This window comes from Schistocerca gregaria, chromosome 1, assembly GCF_023897955.1.
Source record: "Schistocerca gregaria isolate iqSchGreg1 chromosome 1, iqSchGreg1.2, whole genome shotgun sequence".
Classification (NCBI taxonomy): domain Eukaryota; kingdom Metazoa; phylum Arthropoda; class Insecta; order Orthoptera; family Acrididae; genus Schistocerca; species Schistocerca gregaria.
The window spans coordinates 873,382,735-873,405,032 of NC_064920.1; the positions used below are offsets into that span (position 1 = coordinate 873,382,735).

The following is a 22,298-nucleotide window of genomic DNA, read 5'->3' on the forward strand; positions in this document are numbered from 1 at the left end:
GTAACGTACTACACAGATAGGTTTTCAAAGTAACAATCAATATAGAATTATATTACCTGCTTATGCGTTCTTACTTGAAACAATGGGGCGAGACAAATTTTTACAAGAATTTCGTTCAGTGTTCACATTTTGATTGGTGCGTTAAAAACTATTTTTGGATGCGTCACAATGATGTTTAAACTCATGTAAATTTAATGTTGTATTTTACAGGACCCGCTCGTACACACCCTCCCTGCTGGTCAACCCGGAATCTGCAGAGGATTTAGGAAAAACCTGAGAGGCAGATGGAGACGCCTTGTGAAGAGGAAACCTGCCAATGAAGTGTACACAATACCTGCAGAACTTCGGGACCAGTTGAAACAAATCTATGTATATTAATACTATTAGATATAAAATGGACTGCAAATTGCAGGTTTCTGGCGCTTAGCTGTGTCTGCATCTCAGTGTGAACGAAGCTTTTTTTTAGTCATGTTCAAATACTGTGCAAATGTCAAACCAAAAAGACAGTTGAGTCTGTTGTACTACATACCAATATGGCCTTTCAAACCATGATATTATGAAACTGTAAATATGTGATATGTTTGTAAAGTATTATTCTGCCCACTTTCCTGAACTGTGAACTGCAATATTCAGTTGGTGTGGCAGGAAATCATTGACTGTCAGCTCATATTGAGCTTGTTTATCCTGATTACAATGGACTGCAGAAGGTGTTTACTTGTAAATCAAGATTGTCGCATTTATTGTCTGAAGTATTTCATAGCTGTTTAATTCCAAAATATTTTCTATTAAATGCCTTGTTGCATTTTAGAAATTAATGGCAATGTCAGTTGTGATTTCTCTCAGGGACAATTGTACCTTTCTAAACTTTGTTGAAAGTGCTGCAAATCCCTGATAAGGAGAATAGGAATCCATTCTTCCCATGCCAACTGACCACTAAGTTATTATAGTCAATAAACTGTAAATATTAAGGCTAAGTTAAAATTTAATTTAAAATAGACATGGTGACAGTGTCTGCCAAAATGTGACCTAAAACTGTTTTGTGATAAAGAATGGCAAATGTTATCAAATAGATGGAACTTTTTCAGTATTCTATGGCAGTATATACACCAGTTTTAAAATTTAGATCTGTCCTACATTGAACATCATTTGAAATTTATGATCTGAGTCATTCATGTTAACCATTCCATCCATCAATGAGAATAAATAAAATGTTAATATTGCACATATGTTTTACAATATCCAGTCCTCAACAGTTTGTGCTGTTCATTACCTTGGGAGAGAAAACTAATATGGGTTAAATGAATTGATGCTCCTTCAACACCTCATCAGATACTCTTGCAAAAAGTACAGTTAAGTAGGGGCATGTGTGTTTGGACACAGATTTACAGCTAGTACAACCATATTTAATCTGGCCATTAAGTGTTACAGGTCTTACTTTTAGAGATTCATTTCAACACAGTTGGTGATTACACCACTGTCATGAGTATAACATTTCATTTAGTGTACGACAGTTCAAAAGTTTTGTAGTGTTACAGTACACCCCTCTTAACAGAATGCTACAGACCATTACATGGCACAACAGTTTGCATTTCCTGGAAAATGATATCCAGTGGGGAACTAATATAGGTATTCTCCACAATGTGTTGCAGTTTAATCCAGTTACTTGAGTTGGCCTGTTACAGTAAGAAAACGGTATTTTTCAATTCGACTTGTACACTGAGCACTGCATGGAAGAGTCCATTAAGCATGGCACAACAGAACTACTTGTTTTGAAATAAACCACACACACTCACTAACAACACTGGATGCCACATGACATTTAAAAAAAAAAAAAACATTTTTCACAAATCTTGCTACAAATTTAATGGTATTCTTGCCCTCCCCTTTTTTTTGCACGATTACTGAGGAAATTTTATCGAATGTGAAACAATGCATTTTCTGTAACAGTGATGATACGTGTGTGTGTGTGTGTGTGTGTGTGTGTGTGTGTGTGTGTGTGTGTGTTGTGTTGTGTTGTGTGTGTGTGTGTGTGTGTGTGTGTGAGAGAGAGAGAGAGAGAAGTTACACCACACTACTTACTGTGTCCAACTACAGAAATTAAAAATATCAAATTTATAGAAGTCAAATACAAATTTACTTTGTTTCATTCTTTTACCAAATAATCATCTCTGCTATCAAATGATCAATAAATGAAATAACCAGAAAGTACACCACAGATTTTTAAAAAAAAAAAAAAAAAAAAAAAAAAAAAAAAAAAAAAAAAAAACACCTGCCTCAACTATGCTGTAGGAAAGAAATTTCATTTTGGATCCATTTGTTTAGTAAAGAAGGTGAGAGTTACATTTTAATGAAATCATTAACTAAAGGTAAGTGGGGAAAGTCACTTTACCTAAACAGATGATAAACAATGATGATGAGTGCAATCAGGAATTGAGACATAATATTAACTGAAACACCACCTTGTTTTACAAATCCACAGTGTATTAAATGTAATTTTCTGCAGAAGTGTAAAAAATATCACACTGCAGTCCTTTGTAATCAGTTCCTAAACAAGTTCATGTATATAGAATCTATTGTAAGATATCCAGACTTAAATACAATAATGTGGTCACAAAATATTGTGGAAATGTTAGAGAGTGAGTGTGAGAGAGAGAGAGAGGGGGGGGGGGGGGGATGATGATGACACCACAACACATGCTGTGAAGTGAAAATATGGTGACGGAAAGTTCTGGTGGAAGAATATGATCATGGCTTAATGGTAAAGTTTGCAAGTTGCTCAGTTACACTCAGTGGTACCTTCTAACAGAATTACTGAAGAAGTATCACAAACTTGACATTTCCCATTTTTGAGTGAATGTGCACCAAAAGAAATACTTCTGCAGAAAAAATGTCGGACTGTGTTGCTGCTGTCTTTGAATTATAAACTGTGTGTTACTGATTTTGTTATGTTATTTGTGCAACTGCACTTGCAACACACAACAATGCATATATGATTTTCCACTGTAAACAAAAACAATAAAAACGAAAAAAAAACACTGTTACAATGACATATATACATATACCTACAGAACTCAATGGCTCATGGGGTTTATAGAAGTGAATATTCTCAGCAAAGACAGGATTTTCAAACTCTATGGGAAGCTATACTATAAGAAATATTAGATAACCACAAAATTTTGATGTTCATGAACAAAAATGGAAGGGAAATGAAAAGCATCTGCAATGCATACAGCAGAGATGCTGTGTCGCAGATACGCACAACAAAAAGGTTGTCAGAAAGTGAGCTTTTGGTCAACAAGGTCTTTGTTGAAACACACACACACACACACACACACACACACACACACACACACACAAAAAGCACGTGTGAAAACCTTAATTACACACATCTCTGGCTGCTAAGGCCATAATGCACAAAAACAAATTTTAAGAATAAATTCATCGACAATAACTATTAAGAGATTATATGGAGAGAAAAAAGAGTACAGAATCATTAGGGCAAACAGGGAATTTGACTATGACAATTGCATTTTTATAATCTGGCCATAATTACTATTTTTTCATTTATTTTACCTTTCGATGTACCTCTAATTCCTTTGGCCTACTAAACAGAACACAAAAGTGTAAACCTTCCCAAATGTTGTGTCATCATGGCCAAGTATCATACAAGATATGACAATAGGTGTACGTAACTTAAATAATGCCCAATTTTGAGATCTTCATATATAAACTAAGCTAATACCATAATTTGAGGGGAAAAAAACCATGGCTGTTGTCAAACAATTAAACTCTGGACACATATTCACAATAAATATTATCAACTGCACACAATAAGCAATTTGCCTTCAACAGTTTATATCAAGACAAGATCATTCAAATGAGAGGTTCCATATCTGGACACTACAACAAAAGAGAGGGAAAGACACTGGGATGGGTTGCAGAGGATAACAGTTGAATCATATGAGACAAGAATTATGAGACAAATATGGTACTTAAAAAAGAAACCACAAAATTTTAGAATTTATTATTACTGAACTATTAGCTGGAAACTGGTCACAAGATATATAAATAAGTTGTTTTGCTGCAGAGTGAAGAATAATTGTATGTAGTTTTGGTGTGTGTGTGTGGGCACACACACACAGGTGAGGAGAGGTTGGGGGCAGAGGTTAAGAAGGTGGGGCAGGAAAACTGAAATAGGCAATACACTGTACTTCGTTGTTGTTACATTTACTGAGGGAGCTGCTTTTCATTCAGTTTGATTTGTTTTTTCCATGACTACCTACTCATCTCGTTTTGTATAGTAGTCCATGTTTGCCCACATTGTAAGAGAAAACATATTTAGAAATTTGTGAGATGATGTATTGCTTCACTATGGATAAGACTCAATGATACAGGCAGCCATACCGTAGGTGCAACCACTATGGAGGGATACCTGCCAAGAGGCTAAACAAATGTATGATTCCTGAAGAGGGGCAGCAGTCTTTTCAGTAGTTGCAGGGGCAATAGTTTGGATGATCTGCCCTTGTAACATTAACCAAAACAGCATAGCTGTGCTGGTATTGTGTATGGCTGAAAGCAAGGAGAAACTGCAGCCATAATTCTTCCCAAGAGCATGCAGTTCTACTCAATGGTTAGATGATAACAGCGTTCTCTTGGGTAAAATAGTCCTCATTTGGATCTCTGGGTGTGGACTACTCAGGAGGATGTTGTTATCAGGAGAGACAAAACAGGCGTTCTATGGCTCGGAGGGTGGAATGTCAGATGCCTCAACCGGGCAGGTAGGTTAAGAAATTTAAAAAGGGAAATTGATTGGTTAAAGTTAGATATAGCGTGAATTAGTGAAGTTCTGTGTCAGGAGGAACAGAAATTCTGGTCAGGTGAATACAGGGTTATAAATACAGAATCAAATAGGGATAATGCAGGAGTAGGTTTAATAATGAATAAGAAAATAGGAACACATATAAGCTCCTACAAACAGCATAGTGAATGCATTATTGTAGCCAAGATTCACATGAAGCCCATGCTTAACATAGTAGTACAAGTTTATATGCCAATTAGCTTTGCAGATGATGAAGAGATTGAAGATATGTATAATGAAATAAGACAAATTTTTCAGATAGTAAAGGTAGATGAGAATTTAATGGTCATGGGGACTGGAATTCGATAGTAGGAATGGGAAGAGTGGTAAGTGAATATGGACTGGGAGTGAGGAACGAAAGAGGAAGCCGTGTGGTAGAATTTTGCACACAACATAACTTAATCATCACTAACACTTGGTTTAAGAACCATGAAAGAAGGCTGTGTACATGGAAGAGACCTGCAGACACCAGAAGGTTTCAGATAGATGGTAAGATAGAGATTCAGGAACCAGGTTTCAAATTGTAAGACATTTCCAGGGACAGATGTGGACTCTGACCACGATTTATTGGTTATTAACTATAGATTAAAGCTGAAGAAACTGCAAAAAGGTGGGAATCTGAGGAGATGGGACCTGGATAAATTGAAAGAATCAGAGGTTGTAGAGAGCTTCAGAGGGAGCATTAGGAAATGATTGACAAGAACAGGGGAAACAATACAGTAAAAGAAGAATGTGCAGCTTTGAGAGACGAAATAGTGAAGGCAGCAGAGAATCAAGTACTTAAAAAGATGGAGGCTAGTAAAATCCTTCGGTAACACAGTACATATTGGATTTAATTGATGAGAGGAAAAAAATATAAAAATGCAGTAAACAAAGTGTGTGAAAAGAAATACAAATGTCTCTAAAATGAGATAGACAGAAGTGCAAAATGGCCTAGTGGGAATGGCTAGAGAACAAATGTAAGGTCGTAGAGGCATGTATCACTAAGATATATACCGCCTACATGAAAATTAAAGAGACTTTGGAGAAAAGTGAAGCACTTGTACGAATATCAAGAGGTCATATGAAAACCACTCCTAAACAAGAAGGGAAAGCAGAAATCTATACAACCTTGTATAGGGTGGATGTACTCAAGGGCAATATTATGCAAATGAAATAGGACGAAGATGAAGATGAGGTGGGAGGTATGATAATGCGTTAAAAATTTGACAAAGCACTGAAAAACCTGAGTCAAAACAAGGCCCTGGGAGTAGACAACATTCTGTTAGAACTACTGATAGCCTTGGAAGAGCCAGCCATGACAAAACTCTTCTGTCTCATGAGCAAGATGTATGAGATAGCATTTCTTCTATCATACTTCAAAAACAATATAACAGTTCCAATTCCAAAGAAAGCAGGCACTGACAGGTGCAAAAATTACTGAATTACCCATTTGAGAAGTCACAGTTGCAAAATGCTAATGGAAAAACTAGTAGAAGCCAACCTCAGAGAAGATCAGTTTGGATTCCATAGATATGTAGCACCATGCGAGGCAATACTGACTCTATGACTTATCTTAGAAAGGCAAACTTACATTCATCACATTTGTAGAATTAGAGAAAGATTTTTGACAATGTTGACTGGAATGCTCTCTTTAAAATTCTGGAGGCCGCAGGGGTAAAAAACTGGGATGGATGACAATTTACAATTTGTACGGAAACCAGACAGCAGTAATAAGAGTTGAGGGGCACCAAAAGGAAGCAGTGGTTGAGAAGGAAGTGAGACAGCATTGTAGCCTATTCCCAATGCTAAAAAGCAGTAAAGGACAAAAAATGAAAAAAATTGGAGTGGGAATTAAAATTCATGGAGAAGAAATAAAAATACTGAAGTTTGCCAATGACACTGTAATTCTGTCAGAGACAGCAAAGGAGTTGGAAGAACAGTTGAATAAAATGTATAGTGTCTTGAAAGGAGGATATAAGATGAATATCAACGGCAGCAAAATGAGGATAATGGAATCTAGTATAATTACATCTGATGATGATGAGGAAATTAGATTAGGAATTGAGACACTCAGAGTAGCAGATGGTTTCTGCTATTTGGGCAGCAAAGTAACTGATAATGGTCAAAGCAGAGAGGAATGTAGACTGGCAATGGCAAGGGAAGCATCTCTGAAGATGAGTCTGTTAATATCGATTATAGGTTTAAGTGTCAGGAAGTATTTTATGAAAGTATTTGTATGGAGTGTAGCCATGTATGGAAGTGAAACATGAATGATAAACAGCATACACAAGACGAGAATAGAAGCTTTAGAAATGTGGTGCTACAGAAGAATGCTCAAGATTAGATGGGTAGATCACGTAACTAATGAGGAGGTACTGAATAGAATTGTGGCACCACTTGATTGTAAGAAGGGATCGGTTGGTAGGACATATTCTGAGGCATCAACGGATCACCAATATAGTACTGGAGGGAAGCATAGAGGGTAAAATCATAGAGCCAGACCATGAGATGAACACACTAAGCAGATTGAAAAGGATGTAAGTTGCAGTAGTTACTTGAACAAGATGAGGCTTGCACAGGATAGAGAGCAAGGGGAGATGCATCAGATCAGACTTTGGACTGCAGACCAAAACAACAAGGATAACCACTGACTTATTCAGGGTGGATGTCCACTTACATTTCAGTGCTCAATAACTGCATACTGGATTTAGGGAAATGGCCTAGTTAACTAGATATTTCCAATAGCTTCATTATTTCCTACAGGGACCACTAAATTGTGTATATCAGCAAACATGGAATTGGTTTCCTGGATTGTAACTGCCAACAGTGAGATAAAGCTTTGATGATTAAAACAATGAGACATAATAGGCAATGTTGTATGTGCCTTGTGGGTGTTGTCTGAAGTGTGTTTTGCACAGTCCAAAATAGTCTTAATTTTTTTAAGAAAAATTATTTGGAGGTTCCACATACCCTATATCTCCTTGTTCAGCAGTGCATTCCCTATTTTCTGTTTAATTTTTTAAACCTTATAAAAACTTGCCAAGTACACATACCCACTTCAATGCTGAACACATTGAACACCATAACAACAAAATGAATGTTACACAATCATTTCCATTCACAAGGTCTATGAAAAATTTGCAATGTATAGTGAACTGAGTTACAGCAGACACAGGATTTTACTGAACTGATATAATTACTTTTAATTTTAATTGCATCAGGTCTTCAGCCTGGATGTTGAGTAATTTGTCAACACAGTTCCCATAAAAATACATCAGAGGCAAATATTAGTAAAAGAATAGCATTAAAAGGTTATTTACGACAGAAAGCAAGTAGCAGGTGAAGTACTGATGGTTAGGGCATCCTAGCAAAGGTAAGTGTGTACCAAAAGAAAGGCCTTCAGTTTGGGTTGTATAGTGTGAGACTTGGTAGTATCAGTAAATGGGGATCTGAGATAAGTGCACACTTCACAGAAAGTAGTTAATGATGTCTGTGCAGAAGATCATTATTTTGCTGCACTTATGAAGTGAGTGGAATATTTATTATTAAAGAGATGAATGTTATCAACACTGAATTTCAAGAAAGTAAACACAATGTGATGCCAGTGTAAGTATTGTATTTCCTTGGTCAGGTGTGTACCCAAGTTTCTTGAATTATCACTATTATACTAACTTGACATCATATTTCAATGACAAATATTTTCCATGTATCTGGAAATCGATTATTGTCATAGGAGAAGCAGCTAGTTTTGGTTTCTGTAGAAGGTTCTCAACACTGTAGATGAAGGTAAGGTTATTAAATATATAAATACTGATGTGAAATGATTCTTAGCTGACTGATGGTAGGGCTGAACACTATTGTGAAATATATGATTGTTGGAACACACCAAATTTACATCGGATATGTACAAGAGAACTGTGCGTCAGTGCATTGTATGAGTATGAAGACAGGAATCATTTAACTCTCATTTTTACTTTTGTGTATGATACAGGTTCTACAGTTATTTCTTAAAATGACAACATTGGGGACAAGAATTTTCCACAATCTCTTCCTTCTTGCTCTTCTTTCACAGTTTTAAAGTGGGTAATAATGGAGAAGAGACAGTAACACACAATTAGAGCTTCGCACAAGAAATGAACGCCACACAGAGTAATGGTTCAGAAAGACCCAATATGATAATATGAGATATGAGCTCTGAATGTTAACAATGCTGACATATTTAACAGCTGTCACCATTGAGTTACAGGTACTTATCACGCCTGACATTTACTTAACTATGAAAGACAATGCTGCAACAGCTGTTTATTGCTAATCACCCTTCTATTGCTTTTTACAGGCTACTTCACTGGCGAACCTTTCCTTTCCTAAGATAATGGTCCACATTCTTTTCACTACTCACTGTCTCATCTACTTTTAAGAATAAATAGAGATTACACATAATTTTTGTTTCAAGAGACTAGTACAGCAATTAACATAGAAATAGAGTAACTAACTGATATTCAATACAACTTACAAGTTCAGTCACATAAACTTAACATCACGGTGCAAATTTGAACAGATGTACAATTTCACCCCAATACAACACAGTGATCATGTTCATCTGGACACTATTTTGGGATATGAATTAAATATTTGCACTGGGACAGTATAGATGTACTAAATGAGTTGTCATCTCCACCATGAGATGGAAGGCAGCACTGATGGATGGTGCATTCACCTTGATTTCATAAATAAATCTATGGTAGAGAGGAGGATAATCTACCAGTCCCTTTGAGTGCTCTTGAGTTTGCTGAGTGGCAAATAATGCATCTCAGTTATAATTCTCTTATCATTCCATTTATCGTTCACACCCCCCCCCCCCCCCCCTCAAAAAAAGGAACTTTCATGCTGAAGTCATGCTTTGCAGTACCCTTTCCTTTTAGATCATTGATATATTAACAAGAAAAACGGCAGGAGAGTACTGCAGAACACTGTCTATTGCAATTATTTGTAACTTCCACTTTACTTTGACTTACACTCACCAAATTCAATTAAATACTAGAAACAAGCAAACAATGTTCCACTTTCCTAATAAGGACTTTGACACTTAGAAAGTAATAAATGTATGGTTGATGGTTCCAAAATGATGGATAACTGAAGAATTCTACCATTCCTGCAGTGGTAGGAAGGAGGTATTGTGGGATATAATATAGAGATATTAAAGAAAGTAAGGTACCTTTAAACAGAAGTACAACAGCTCATAACTAAACACATCTATGAAGGTGTGCTGAAAAGCAGTGACTCCTAATTTTCAAACATTATTAACATTCTAGATCTTTATTCTTCATGTCTACAGATTTGCAGCCTTCTGCCACTATAGGGCTCAGAACTGTAGCATGTAACATGGTGGTGTGTAACAATTATGTCACTGAGTGAAAAAACAGCATGCTGTAACTAAGTTTCAAATTGAAAGACTTCGTCCACACATGGACCACCCTTTAGTTCAGCATGACAATGCCACATCATACTTCAGAGCTGCGACATCTGTAGCAATTGATGCCTTGGGAAACATGTAGACATGAAGAATACAGATGTAGAATATTAATAAAGTTTGTTTTATTTAGAAAGTTTTCACACAAAAAATTCAGAGGAATTACTTTTCAGCATGCCCTCATTATTATAATAACATCCCAACCACATGCAGGAGATAGTGTGGTGCAGTTCCCTATCATCAGACAGTGTGATGATATTTTGTGAATACTATTAAAGGTCCTAACCACACATTATAGACTGATCACACAAATAAATTTGTTATTAGAGATAACTTAAGAAATAGAACTAAAACATTCTGTCAAAGATACCACACAAAGAACATTATCAAAGAAAATGAAGATAATTACATTAATGACAAGAAAATGTTCACAGAACATGCCAGTATACTGTATGAGGTTTTTTTTTCGCATGGTATAATGACAAAGTGAAAAGCTATCAGTATGGCAGTGAAAATCTGTGTTGCTTTCTCCTCAAAATCAGACATTACGAGAAATGAGTTGTAGTGCAATTATGAACTTTACGAAAGACGGTGTGTTTCAGAGGTTGGTGACGTGGGTGGCTGTACCAACAATTCATATTTCAAATACTTGGGTATTCCTATTGCTAAAGCACCTCAGTTTTCCTTACACAAAGCATTTACTACACACATTTCTGTAGGAACAAACCATTAGTTCTTCCTCATTTTTAACACTGCTCTGAATGGTGATGAGCACTGAGTCAGATACAGCTTGTTGGCCAAAGGAGTTCTAATTCAAGTTATTGGTGAGGTACCATATATACTCTGAGTGGAAAAATATGTACAAATACTGAAAGCTCAGTTTTTTTGTGAATCAATATGTTTAGCTTACTAACTAGCTGTTCTCGCATCTAACCTGAAGACCACGCAAATCACATCACACATCTATATACCTATCTTCTGATGCTTGCTCCTTCATGTCAGTGGCACCTCTATGAGGTTCAGAATAACCTGTCTGCACTATACTGTATTGCCAGTTATGTAGGTAGTAATTATTGGTAAGTTTGAGAATGGTTTCAGTAAAGAGGGCACAGCCAGCAATTTCCATCTGAACTGCACTTTCTTGCTGATTGTCATGTACAGTTGTGTGGAAATGACCAACCAGAAAATTCTAGTTTGCTGAGACTCCTTAGTACAGTGGCACGTCAATAGAAGAGGATATTTTCACAGCATCAGTACCAAAGCTTTTGGGTACCAATAAGTCAAAGAATAACAGGCTACATGTACGTGGGAAAAGGCACTGGACCAAAACAAGGGAAAATAAGAATAAATAAAATAATTTTAAAAACTACGTAAAAAATCTAAATGTCTGGTGAGAGAGAGAGAGGGGGGGGGGGGGGGGAGAGAGAGAGAGAGAGAGAGAGAGAGAGAGAGAGAGAGAGAGAGAGAGAGAGAGAGAGAGAGAGAGAGAGAGAGATACAACTGAAAATGGTGATATAATGGACAAAGAAAAGCTGTAGGAGAGCATCGAGGATCTCAAGGGAAAGAGGCAATGAAAATTAAGACTAGGTCCCTGGCAAAGACCATGTTCAATTTGAAGACCTAGTTTCCATCTTTAGATTTGAAAAGATGATCTAAATGACCTGAATCTTGAGGCTCTGGGTGTTTAAAGAATAGAGTGTTTGTCAGTGGTGATTCATTTTGAATTAAGTTTGGCAGCTGTCATGTAAATAAAACACAGTTTAAAATATGTAGTTTGGACAACAGACTATCTGCATGCTCTGTATGGCTGTAATTATATATATATATTTTGTCTACTTCGGGGTTGTTGCATGACATCTTAGTAGGACACAGAATGTATGTTTTCAATGTGACAACTCATACTGACACATAGAATCCATGCGGTCATAATAAATCTTTGGTTTATGTTAAGTTCACCCACAAGTATCACTATCCTCACTTTGATAGCTGCTCCATCCCCGTTAAATGTTCTTCCCCATATATCCCACAACTTTGTGATAAACAGATACAGCTGGTGTCCTAAAATGTTTTCTGATGGGCACGCATGTTAATTTCTCTTTCAAACGCAGAAGCTCATCTAAGAAGAATCAAGTCAATGAAGAAAAAGGTAAGTCTTTTCCTCCCATGGAATGTTTCAGTTACAGTATGATCTAACTTCTGAGCTGTGTAATGAAGGTCCTCAAATGCATTACTGGCAAAATAATATGATTAACAACTAAAATTAGTAAAAAAAATCAGATTTGCATAAAACTGAGGAGCAATTGCATTCACAAATTCACAATCCATGCAGCTGAGAAACAATGTGAAAAGATCAAGCTGTTATATTTTCATTTCCTAGATATTAAAAAAAAGACTCTGATCAGTAGTGTGTGATTTCATCTGGTTTAACATATATATCTACATCTACATGGATACTCTGCAAATCACATTGGTGCCTGACAGAGGGTTCATCGAACCACCTTCACAATTCTCTATTATCTATCTATTATATTATTGTATATCTTTTCATACAAGCTCTGATTTCCCTTACTTTATCAGGGTGATCATTCCTTCCTATGTAGGTCAGTGTCAACAAGATGTTTTTGCATTTGGAGGAGAAAGTTGGTGATTGAAACTTTGTGAGAAGATTCCATCGCAACAAAAAACGCCTTTCTTTTAATGATGTCCAGCCCAAATCCTGTATCATTTCTGTGTCACTCTCTCCCATATTTCGTGGTAATACAAAATGTGCTGCCTTTCTTCAAACTTTTTCAGTGTACTCTGTCAGTCCTATCTGGTAAGGATCCCACACCACACAGCAGTATGCTAAAAGAGGACTGACAACTGTAGTGAAGGCAGTCTCCTTAGTAGGTTTGTTACATTTTCTAAGTGTCCTGCCATAAAATGCAGTCTTTGGTTAGCCTTCCTCACAACATTTTCTGTGTGTTCCTTCCAATTTCAGTTGTTTGTAATTGTAATACCTAGGTATTTAGTTGAATTTACGGCTTTCAGATTAGACTGATTTATCATGTAACCAAAGTTTAACTAGTTCCTTTTAGCACTCATGTGGATGACCTCACACTTTTCAATTATTTAGGGTCAACTGCCACTTTTCACACCATTCAGACATCTTTTCTAAATCACTTTGCAGTTTTTTCATCTTCTGATGACTTAGTCAATAAACGACAGCGTCATGAGCAAAAACAACCAAAGATGGCTGCTCAGATTGTATCCCAAATCATTTATATACAACGATAGTGTGGTCTTCTGGAATACCTCGTCAGGTGGTTAAACTGTTGTTTATAGAATCAGCAAGCTAGGCTGAAAATGTTGCAGAGGTGTCAGATGACTTCTGTATTGCAGTTGGTATTCACAAACAGTCTGCCTTATAACTACTTCTATTCAACCTTGTGATTGACAGTGGGTAGTAGAGTTGCCGTATCGTCAACAGACACTCAAACAATACTGAAAACTTGCAAACCACTAACAAGGATATACCTTACGTCTTAAAAAGTTGAGACACGACAAACAATTGACCTGCGGGAATCACAGAGGACAACTCACACTGGCAGCAAGTCAAAATTCTATTAAAAATATCAGTATCCTTGGTTCACTATCACTGGCAATGAACAACACACCAATGCAGCCAAAGCAAGGCTGAATTAATCCTGCACAAAATGGGAAATGACAACAACTAGCACAATGGAGGTAGAGAATTGTCTCATTGTAAGCATCAAGGTAACTAAGATAGTTGAATAAATAACTGGTGTTACAAGACTGAACCATGTTTCAGATAGAAGTGTTAATAACTCATTGAGCCACTTCATGGAAAATGGGACAATATTGTCTATTATGATTTTGAGATGTGTCATGCACACTAAATTATACTGTGACAAGGAGAATCTACACAATGGAAGTTGATGGAAAGCAGTCCAAAATTTGACCAAAAGAGTGGTGAATAGAAACACCACACAGCAGTCTAAAGGCTGTAAAGCTCTCAACACAGCAGAAGACTAGGGATACACATGGTGGGCCATGCCCCATGCAGCAACAGAGTAAACATAAATAAATAAATAAATAAATCCAATGGGCAGAATCGTATTAGTGTGAGAGAAGTCAAAACCACAAAAAGTTAGAAATCTATGAGAAGGGAGAGGAAACATGAATGAATAACACTTTATGATCACAAATTGATGACTTCAGAAATTAAAGGTGTGTAAAATTAAAGTACCGCTACTTATCAAACAGTGATACAAGACGGAAACCTATCCACCAAATAAAATACTGCAGTGGCTACACTATCAAAATAGAAATATCATGAAAAACAAAAACCTGTAAAATTAAAACTTTTATAATGATGGCCACATATTTGAATTCTAATAAGAAACAGGATTTTGAAAGGTTCCTTGTGTTATCCAAAGAAAAGGTCAAAGAACCACTGACTGGGGGTTTGCTACTGCACTGTACACCAGCATGTTCAAAAGTTTGAAATGTGAGGGCAATCTAACAAGAAAACGAAGAAAGAAAGGGAAATAAAATGAATACAATCAGTATACAGGGGGCTACACATATATCCAAGTAATCAATAAATATTGCAGGATTGCTAAGGAATAACAAACATCCTGAAAGACTTGTCCAGTTTTCACTTGGGATAGGTCACCTCAAGGGCCCTTTTTCTTAAATTTGGCAATACTGCAAATTGATGCTCATAAGAGAGAGAAAACTCAACAGCATGAGATTGCAGCATTAGTGACAAACTTCCGGAAACTGTTAAAGCATTTAAATACCTGCTTTTAGGTTCACAAAAGGCCAGGATGGCCCACGTATTATTGTAATCCTCAATGATCTTACCTGGGAATCATTGGCAACAAAGGCATTATTGTTTTTGCAAACTCATGTTGTGAGCACTGGGATGAAAATTCATAAGGAGTACTATGGGTTGATTAACCAACTATACTGTATAAAAATACCTCTAGAAATTGCAATTAATACTACATAAATAATTGTGCTATCTTCAGCCATGTATTCAAAGCTACATACACCCTAAATAGTCTACATTTAATTTTCTTGTCATTTTGTTATCATATAAATAGTTAAATGGATTCAGCTCATCAAACTGAACCTACCAAGAACATCAGCTGCTGAACATTAATTTGCCACCATTCTTTAATACTGGTAAGGTGACCTATCAGAAATTTATTTTCATCACTTAATGAACTGAATGCCAAAATCATGACTCCTGCTTGTACTGCGTCATTGTTACAACTGGGAAAAAATACAATATACTAGAGTTGTCATGGCTGTCAAGTTTTATTTATGTAACAGGTGTTACAGCTATCAAATGATATTAATGTAGGATGTGTCGTGAAAATCATGGATACTACATAAAGAAAGGAAATTTTATCACATAGTAATGCTGCAAGTATTTCAAGGCAGCCGTGTTTGAAAATCATTCCAACTGAGAGTGGACATTTCCAGACTGTTTGTATGCTTCCTAAGAGGTTCTGGAAAGATTTTGTCATTAGGAAGACCTTTGGTAGCAGCTGGGGAAAGCAATGCTAATTAGAGAAACTCATCCACAAGTCCCTGAAAAATCGGTATATAAACAGCAAGCGCACAGGATGATTCAGTTGGAGGCATAGTTACAGTCAGTACCAGGAAGCAGAAGAAGCAGTAGTACAGCTGAGCATCAAGAGTCACAATAGAATAACACTTGGATGCTGCTACAGAGAAGAACTATAAATCTGTATACAGTCAAGGAAAGGCAAATGAGTTTCCAATAAACATCCAGGAACAGTTATTATCCTTAGTTTTCCGCTTGTTAGTAAAGCACTAACTATAGGTAATAGTAGATGTATACCATGTGTCAGGATATAAAGAGGAATGAGTGCTGTCTTGCACATGTCTCCTACTCTGGTTACAGTACTGGATTGTATGTTGCCAGAATGAGTGGCAAGCAGAGCACTTGTCTGATAGTGAACGGCAGAGTCATGAACCAGGAGCTGTTGGGAGGGATTAACATATAGTATAGCAGCATGTAACCATTGATATGTGAGGGTATAAAGCCACTGTAAGACACCTCTCCAAGCAAGGCTGAACTGCTGGGAAATAAAGTGTTCTTAAATTGTGTCCTTAAGTGTGTACACCCTTACTAAATCCTTATGAAACCAACTTCAACTCTCCATTCCAAAATTAAATGTGCTAAGTATCCTAGCAGATTTTCTACCTCTCACTCCCTTAAAGATAACTTAGCAGACCTCTATCCACATTACCAACAACATTCTGATTGCACCACACAGGCTACACTTTTATCCAAAGTTGGTGATAGGACCTGTGCTGGGATGTGACACAGTTCTCAATGATGATGTAGGTACTTTGAACTTTTGGGCTCTCTCATGTAAATGGTTATGAATGAAATGAAGATCCAAACTACAATGGCAAACATAATTTTATCCATTCATTTATTACTGTAATTTACATTCTTACTCAGGTTACACACAAAAACCCAAGGAATAAGCCAACTAAAATTTATGAGTATAAGTATTTTGAGAATCCATCCAAGCATTTGACGGAAAATAATTATTCCATAAGCTATAAAGGGCCTTCAAAAGGGAAGTTACAAATGTCATCCCATGGTATGACCACTGAAATGCTCTGCACCACACTGCCAGAAGAAAATATATGTTCTGGGTTTCCTAGAGACATCCATCCTAATGGCCTTGATGACAATGGGACATTAAAAACTGATCTTCTTTCCTGCAAAAATAGTCCTGCTGCAGTACATATAAAAGATGCATCACTGTGTGGGAGTAAAATGGCACAACAACTGGAAACAATACTCCAAAGTAGAAGTACATGGGGTAGTGCAATTCTTGTGGGTACCGTATCTAAACTACACGCAGATTCACTGCAAAATCCAGGTGGTATATGGACTAAACACAATTTTGCATCCAGCCACAGTGAAATGGTGCCAAAAATTTAATCAAGGCCACACAGACAAGAGGGATATGACTGAGAAGAAAGGAAATTAACATTGACCACAGATAACAATGACCAGGCAATGGAGGTCCTAATTCACAAATTTTTTAACAGTGAGGAAGTTTACACAGAAGTTCTCAAATGGCTCCAAGACTAAGGAGAAAATTTCAATCACTGAGGAACTAAATGATGGTGCAATGTTTAGGACATAGTTTACAGAGAATTGGTGACTATATTGCAAAACAATGTCATTTATCTGTGCCACTTAGAAGTGGAGCACAGTATTCAACAATAGTTGGTTAGACTGCCATAATAATGCGTAACTTACTTTTTGAAATTCCCTAGAATATCAAAAATAATTTTTAAATCCGATAAACTGATTGCTCAAGTTGAAGTGTAAAAGATAAAGATGCTGATTACATTTAACTTGCTAAATTACCTTCTGTATACAAGTCAGTGAAACTGGTTTTAAAATTTGGAATTCATATCACAGCTATTTTAAGAATACATTACTGCGAGGCAAAAAGAACAACATTTTCTGGAAACCACTGAGCAATGAGACAATGCATCAACCTAAAAAGGAAGGAATATTAAGTTTTAATGATCCATCAACATAAGGTCATCATAGATGTTTCATGAAAAAAGGAAAGTTCACTGCAACAAAGTAATCCACATCCCTATATGACTACGGTGTTACTACTGAAATATTAGTAAAGCTGTGCCAGAAAATATCAAATAAAATCATAAGCTGTCAATGGAAAGAACCCCATTTATAACATCCTTCCTATTATAGAAACAGATAGTAGTGCACAGGCATTAAAGCAACTAGACATACATTGGTACATGAACTCTACTTCCAATTTTTTTTTTCTTGTTTAAAATGTCACGTACTGGTGTTATAATTGAGGTGATGTGTTAAGATCTACTGTAGCCCTAAAAGAGCCAATAAAGATACCAAGACATATTAGTGAATACAGCTACTGAGAAACACTGCCGATATGCCTAAACTTAAGAATTTTTGTATGTATTTAAATATACAAAACATATTAGACATAGATTCACAAATGCTAGAAATAATACTATAATCATAATATTCTGAAAAACGGCTAAAGGTGGTACAATAAGAACTAGGAGCACACCAAGAAAGGAGATTCATCTATTACACAGAAAAGTAATCAACACTAAAACAACAAAGACATGGATGGGTATCATCTGTATTGTAAAGTGTGTATGGCTGATAACAGATTAAGATAATAAATGAACTTATGCACCATCAATTAAGTAAAATTCACTTGATTACCTTCTTTTAAAACTATTGCTATCATGTATAAATTAGAAAATTATTCAGTTGTACTTAAGGTGTTTCTTCAAGACTGCCATTGAGGAAGAAATTTTGACATGTCTAGTTTGTAAAATACTTAAGGATACATGGGTACACAGACTAAAATGGGCATTCAGTAGTATAAAACAAGGAAATTGGTCCTGTACTCTTAAATTTGAGAACAAAAGCTTTAATTTCAAGAGAGTGTTGAAAATAATGATTTTGTATGACACATCTCACAGTGTAAATTATGCGCAGTGCAGCACTTTAAAGGGTAATTCTTATGGTTCTATTGGTTCTTGTTGTTTTGTTGGTACTGAATGTGCTATCCTGAATGTATAGTGTATGAACATTTTTCTTTTTTGAGTGCATAAATGAACTAAGTTCTTTACTATTAATAACATATTTTTCCAACCAGGACATATTTCTTTAGGTTACAGGTACAGAAATAAGAAATTATTAGTTATCATAGTACATACAACTTTTTTTTATTCATCAGTTTGGAACAACAAACTGTTAGAAGAAAGCTAAGTTCGAAATTTCAAGTGCAAGGTATGCACTAGTAACTTTTTTTCTTTTCTTTTTAAGTATTGTTACTGACAAATGTACATAACATGTAAGGTTCTTGGAAAGTGCCAGGTAAGAGGAACAGACTGAAAAAGAACTCAAAATTCCTTAAAACATAACAAGACATATTTTACAATTAAGAGAAAGAACTGAGACAGTTATTTGCAACCACATGATTGGAATATATGACTGACTACAAATAGAGACTTTCAAATATCAAAGAATATGTACAACAAAGTTGGGTGTGTCACATTAATAAAAGTAGATATTGCAACAGAAATTTAATCCAGCAAAAAGTACAATTACTGTGCATTTTTCACAATTTAGCAAGTTAATATGTGGTTTCAGTTGACAGGTGCAGTGGTTGAAACGAACTGGTGCTCTGCAACTACTTTTGCTAATAATGTCTGAGAAACATAAAAGGATGTTACTACAATTAAAAAATTAGCAATTGAGAAACTGATGTTAGGCTATGTGAAAACTAGGTTCATCATGATCAAAAAAGAAAATGGCCAAGTTTTACGGTAGACTTAGAACAGGATCCTGTTTCACACTTAAAGAAACCATTTCAATCATGGGAAATTTCAATGCCAAAAATAATTTCTGGAATAGAAGTTGAAAAAGAAGCACAGATTAGACATATAAAAATAGTTTAGCTTTGAACATCATGACTGTGGCAAATATGGATATTGTTGTAAGAAAAGGAACAGATAAATGAAAATTATTCACTACTCGGCCCACTGCATACACAGGGTCAAAATATGACCTTTTCTTTCTGCAGCTAACCACCTATCAGTTGAAAGAAAAAGGAACAGGGAAAATTCTCCAGCTGCGTGATTACAGTTCAGAATCTTTAAATATGGGTAGTACTTTTGTTTCAAAACTGGAACTTTACTGAAAGCAACTCAATTTGGTGAATTTAATGTGTCATCTATGTCAATGGAAAGTCATGCCAATTTAAAATAAAAACATTATTTGTCTCTGGACTTTTTCACAAGTTGTTAACAAAGCACATACAAGGTGACAAAATTGAACTACATGAAATAAAGTCATCATAACTTTTGAACAGTTTGCATTAGCATGTCCAAACGGCATGGTTGGCCAAGGGGCATGATAGGAATTAGTATGCACATGTGCATGTGCCTTGTTGCTGTCAGCCATTTGCATGTGAAAATAGCAAAACTGGCACATTTGGTGGAGCAAGAATTCGTATTTTGTGATTGAGTTGTCTCTTCACCCTCAACAGGTGGCTGTGTGGTGTGCAATGTCCATTCACAGAACAATTGGTGCAATATTTCTTGATGGCACAGTGACTACCGAACAGTATGTGAAGGTTTTGGAAGATGATTTCATACCCATTATCCAAAGTGACGCTGATTTCGACAATATGTGGTTCATGCAAGATGGAGCTCAACTTCATCGAAGGTGGATAGTGTTTGATGTCCTGAGGAACACTTTGGACATCGCATTCTGGCTCTGGGGTACCCAGAGGTCAATGGCATGGGCCTCGGTTGACCACTGATTTTCCAGATCCGAACACATGTGACTCCTTTTTGTGGGCTCTATTAAAGACAAGGGGTACAGCAATAACCCCAAAACCATTGCTCAGATGAAAAAAGCCATTCATGAGGTCATCGACAGCATCAATGTTCCAACACTTCAGTGGGTCGTGTACAACTTCACTGCTCATCTGGGCCACATCATCGCCAGTGATGGCAGGCATATTGAACATGTCATAACATAAATCCGAATATCTGTGTAGTGACATTTATACATTGAATAAAGTGCGTGCACACCATAGTTTCTAACTAATTTACATTTTTTCATATAGTTCGATAATTGTCACCTTGCATATCGGAAACAAAGGATTATTAAGTTGTGTTACAAAACAGAAGAAAATTGCTCAAAAAGAAAAAGAAATTGTTACAAAAAACTACGGAGTGGGCCATCAGACAAGACTGTGTAATTTGGAATTTGCCAGAAACTTCTATGCACCAATTCTAATGAAACTGATACAAATCTGGCAACAAAGGCGACATCATTTTACTTAGGAAACAATGGAAAATCCAGGATGGAATATAAAAACATAATGAAAAGGATAGTTCCTACACATATAGCGGAGATCCTGAGCTACAAAAAGGGACAACAGAAAGACTGCCAGGAAGTTAGCTTTTGGCCAACAAGTCAGTCCTTTGTCAAAAATAGACAACATACACACACTAACACTAACACAACGCTCACACACATGACCACAGTCTCTGGCGACTATCCTTTTCATTACATCATTTAAATTATGCACATGTAAAAATTGCTTCTGAAGAACTTTTACTGGAGGTGTAAAACAATTTCACCAAATAATCAATGTGGTGCCAATATATACATCACTTTACAGCAGCATGTCTTATGGTCTTATTTTGGTCAGCGATCCAACTTCTTCAGTGTGACCCAAGTTTTTATAAGTAAGTTACTGTTTGGATCTTATGTATATAACTAACATGTGGTTTGCTATGCCATACTCTAAATCAAAAATAAAAGCGCACATTTCTTGAGATAAAATCCTGAATTTCTTCTTAGTGGCTTACAGATACAGGGCATAACACACTACTGATGGCAAAGCACCTGCTGAACACTAAAGTTAAGCCTGCAAGTTTCTTAATTTGAGTATGCTCTAAGTCACTGCCTTGTTTCATAATCACTCTTCCTTTTGTATTGATATTTATATATTATACAAACAGGAAATTACATTTCCAAAAGCATTCTGAAACACTTAATCACGACACCAAAGTCACTGAAATAATACTGGCAAACCTGGACTTTGTTCCTAACAATAGTATTTTTTAAAAAGGATTTACATAGTGAAAATACGCAGTGTTGTCAGTTCTTCCATCAAAAATGAAATGTATACTAGAAGTACTTCTCTGAGAGGATGCAGAATAGCTCTTTCATCTCCCTAAAAATTGGATGTTTAATTTTTTAAATAATTTTCCATTTTAATGGACACAGACAGAATTATTGGTAAACAGCCTCAAAATTTCTTTTTCCTGAAACCACTGCATTTGTACTATCATGGTTCAATGGACTACAGGTGGGGACCCTCTCATCCT

The 22,298-nt window shown here is 36.2% G+C and overlaps 2 protein-coding genes across 6 annotated transcripts in view; one reads left to right on the forward strand and one right to left on the reverse strand.

The window, feature by feature from the left end:
* The window catches only part of LOC126273306 (uncharacterized), a 1,028,036-nt gene extending 1,026,814 nt beyond the window's left edge, over positions 1 to 1,222 (forward strand). For all 4 annotated transcript variants that reach the window (XM_049976853.1, XM_049976874.1, XM_049976860.1 and 1 more), the window contains one exon: positions 211 to 1,222. In XM_049976853.1, the coding sequence (XP_049832810.1) occupies positions 211 to 378 (168 nt within the window). In that variant the 3' untranslated portion in view covers positions 379 to 1,222. The remainder of the gene's footprint in view (positions 1 to 210) is intronic.
* The window catches only part of LOC126273272 (PAX3- and PAX7-binding protein 1-like), a 165,924-nt gene that overhangs the window by 98,855 nt on the left and 44,771 nt on the right, over positions 1 to 22,298 (reverse strand). The gene's annotated exons all lie outside the window — the stretch shown is intronic.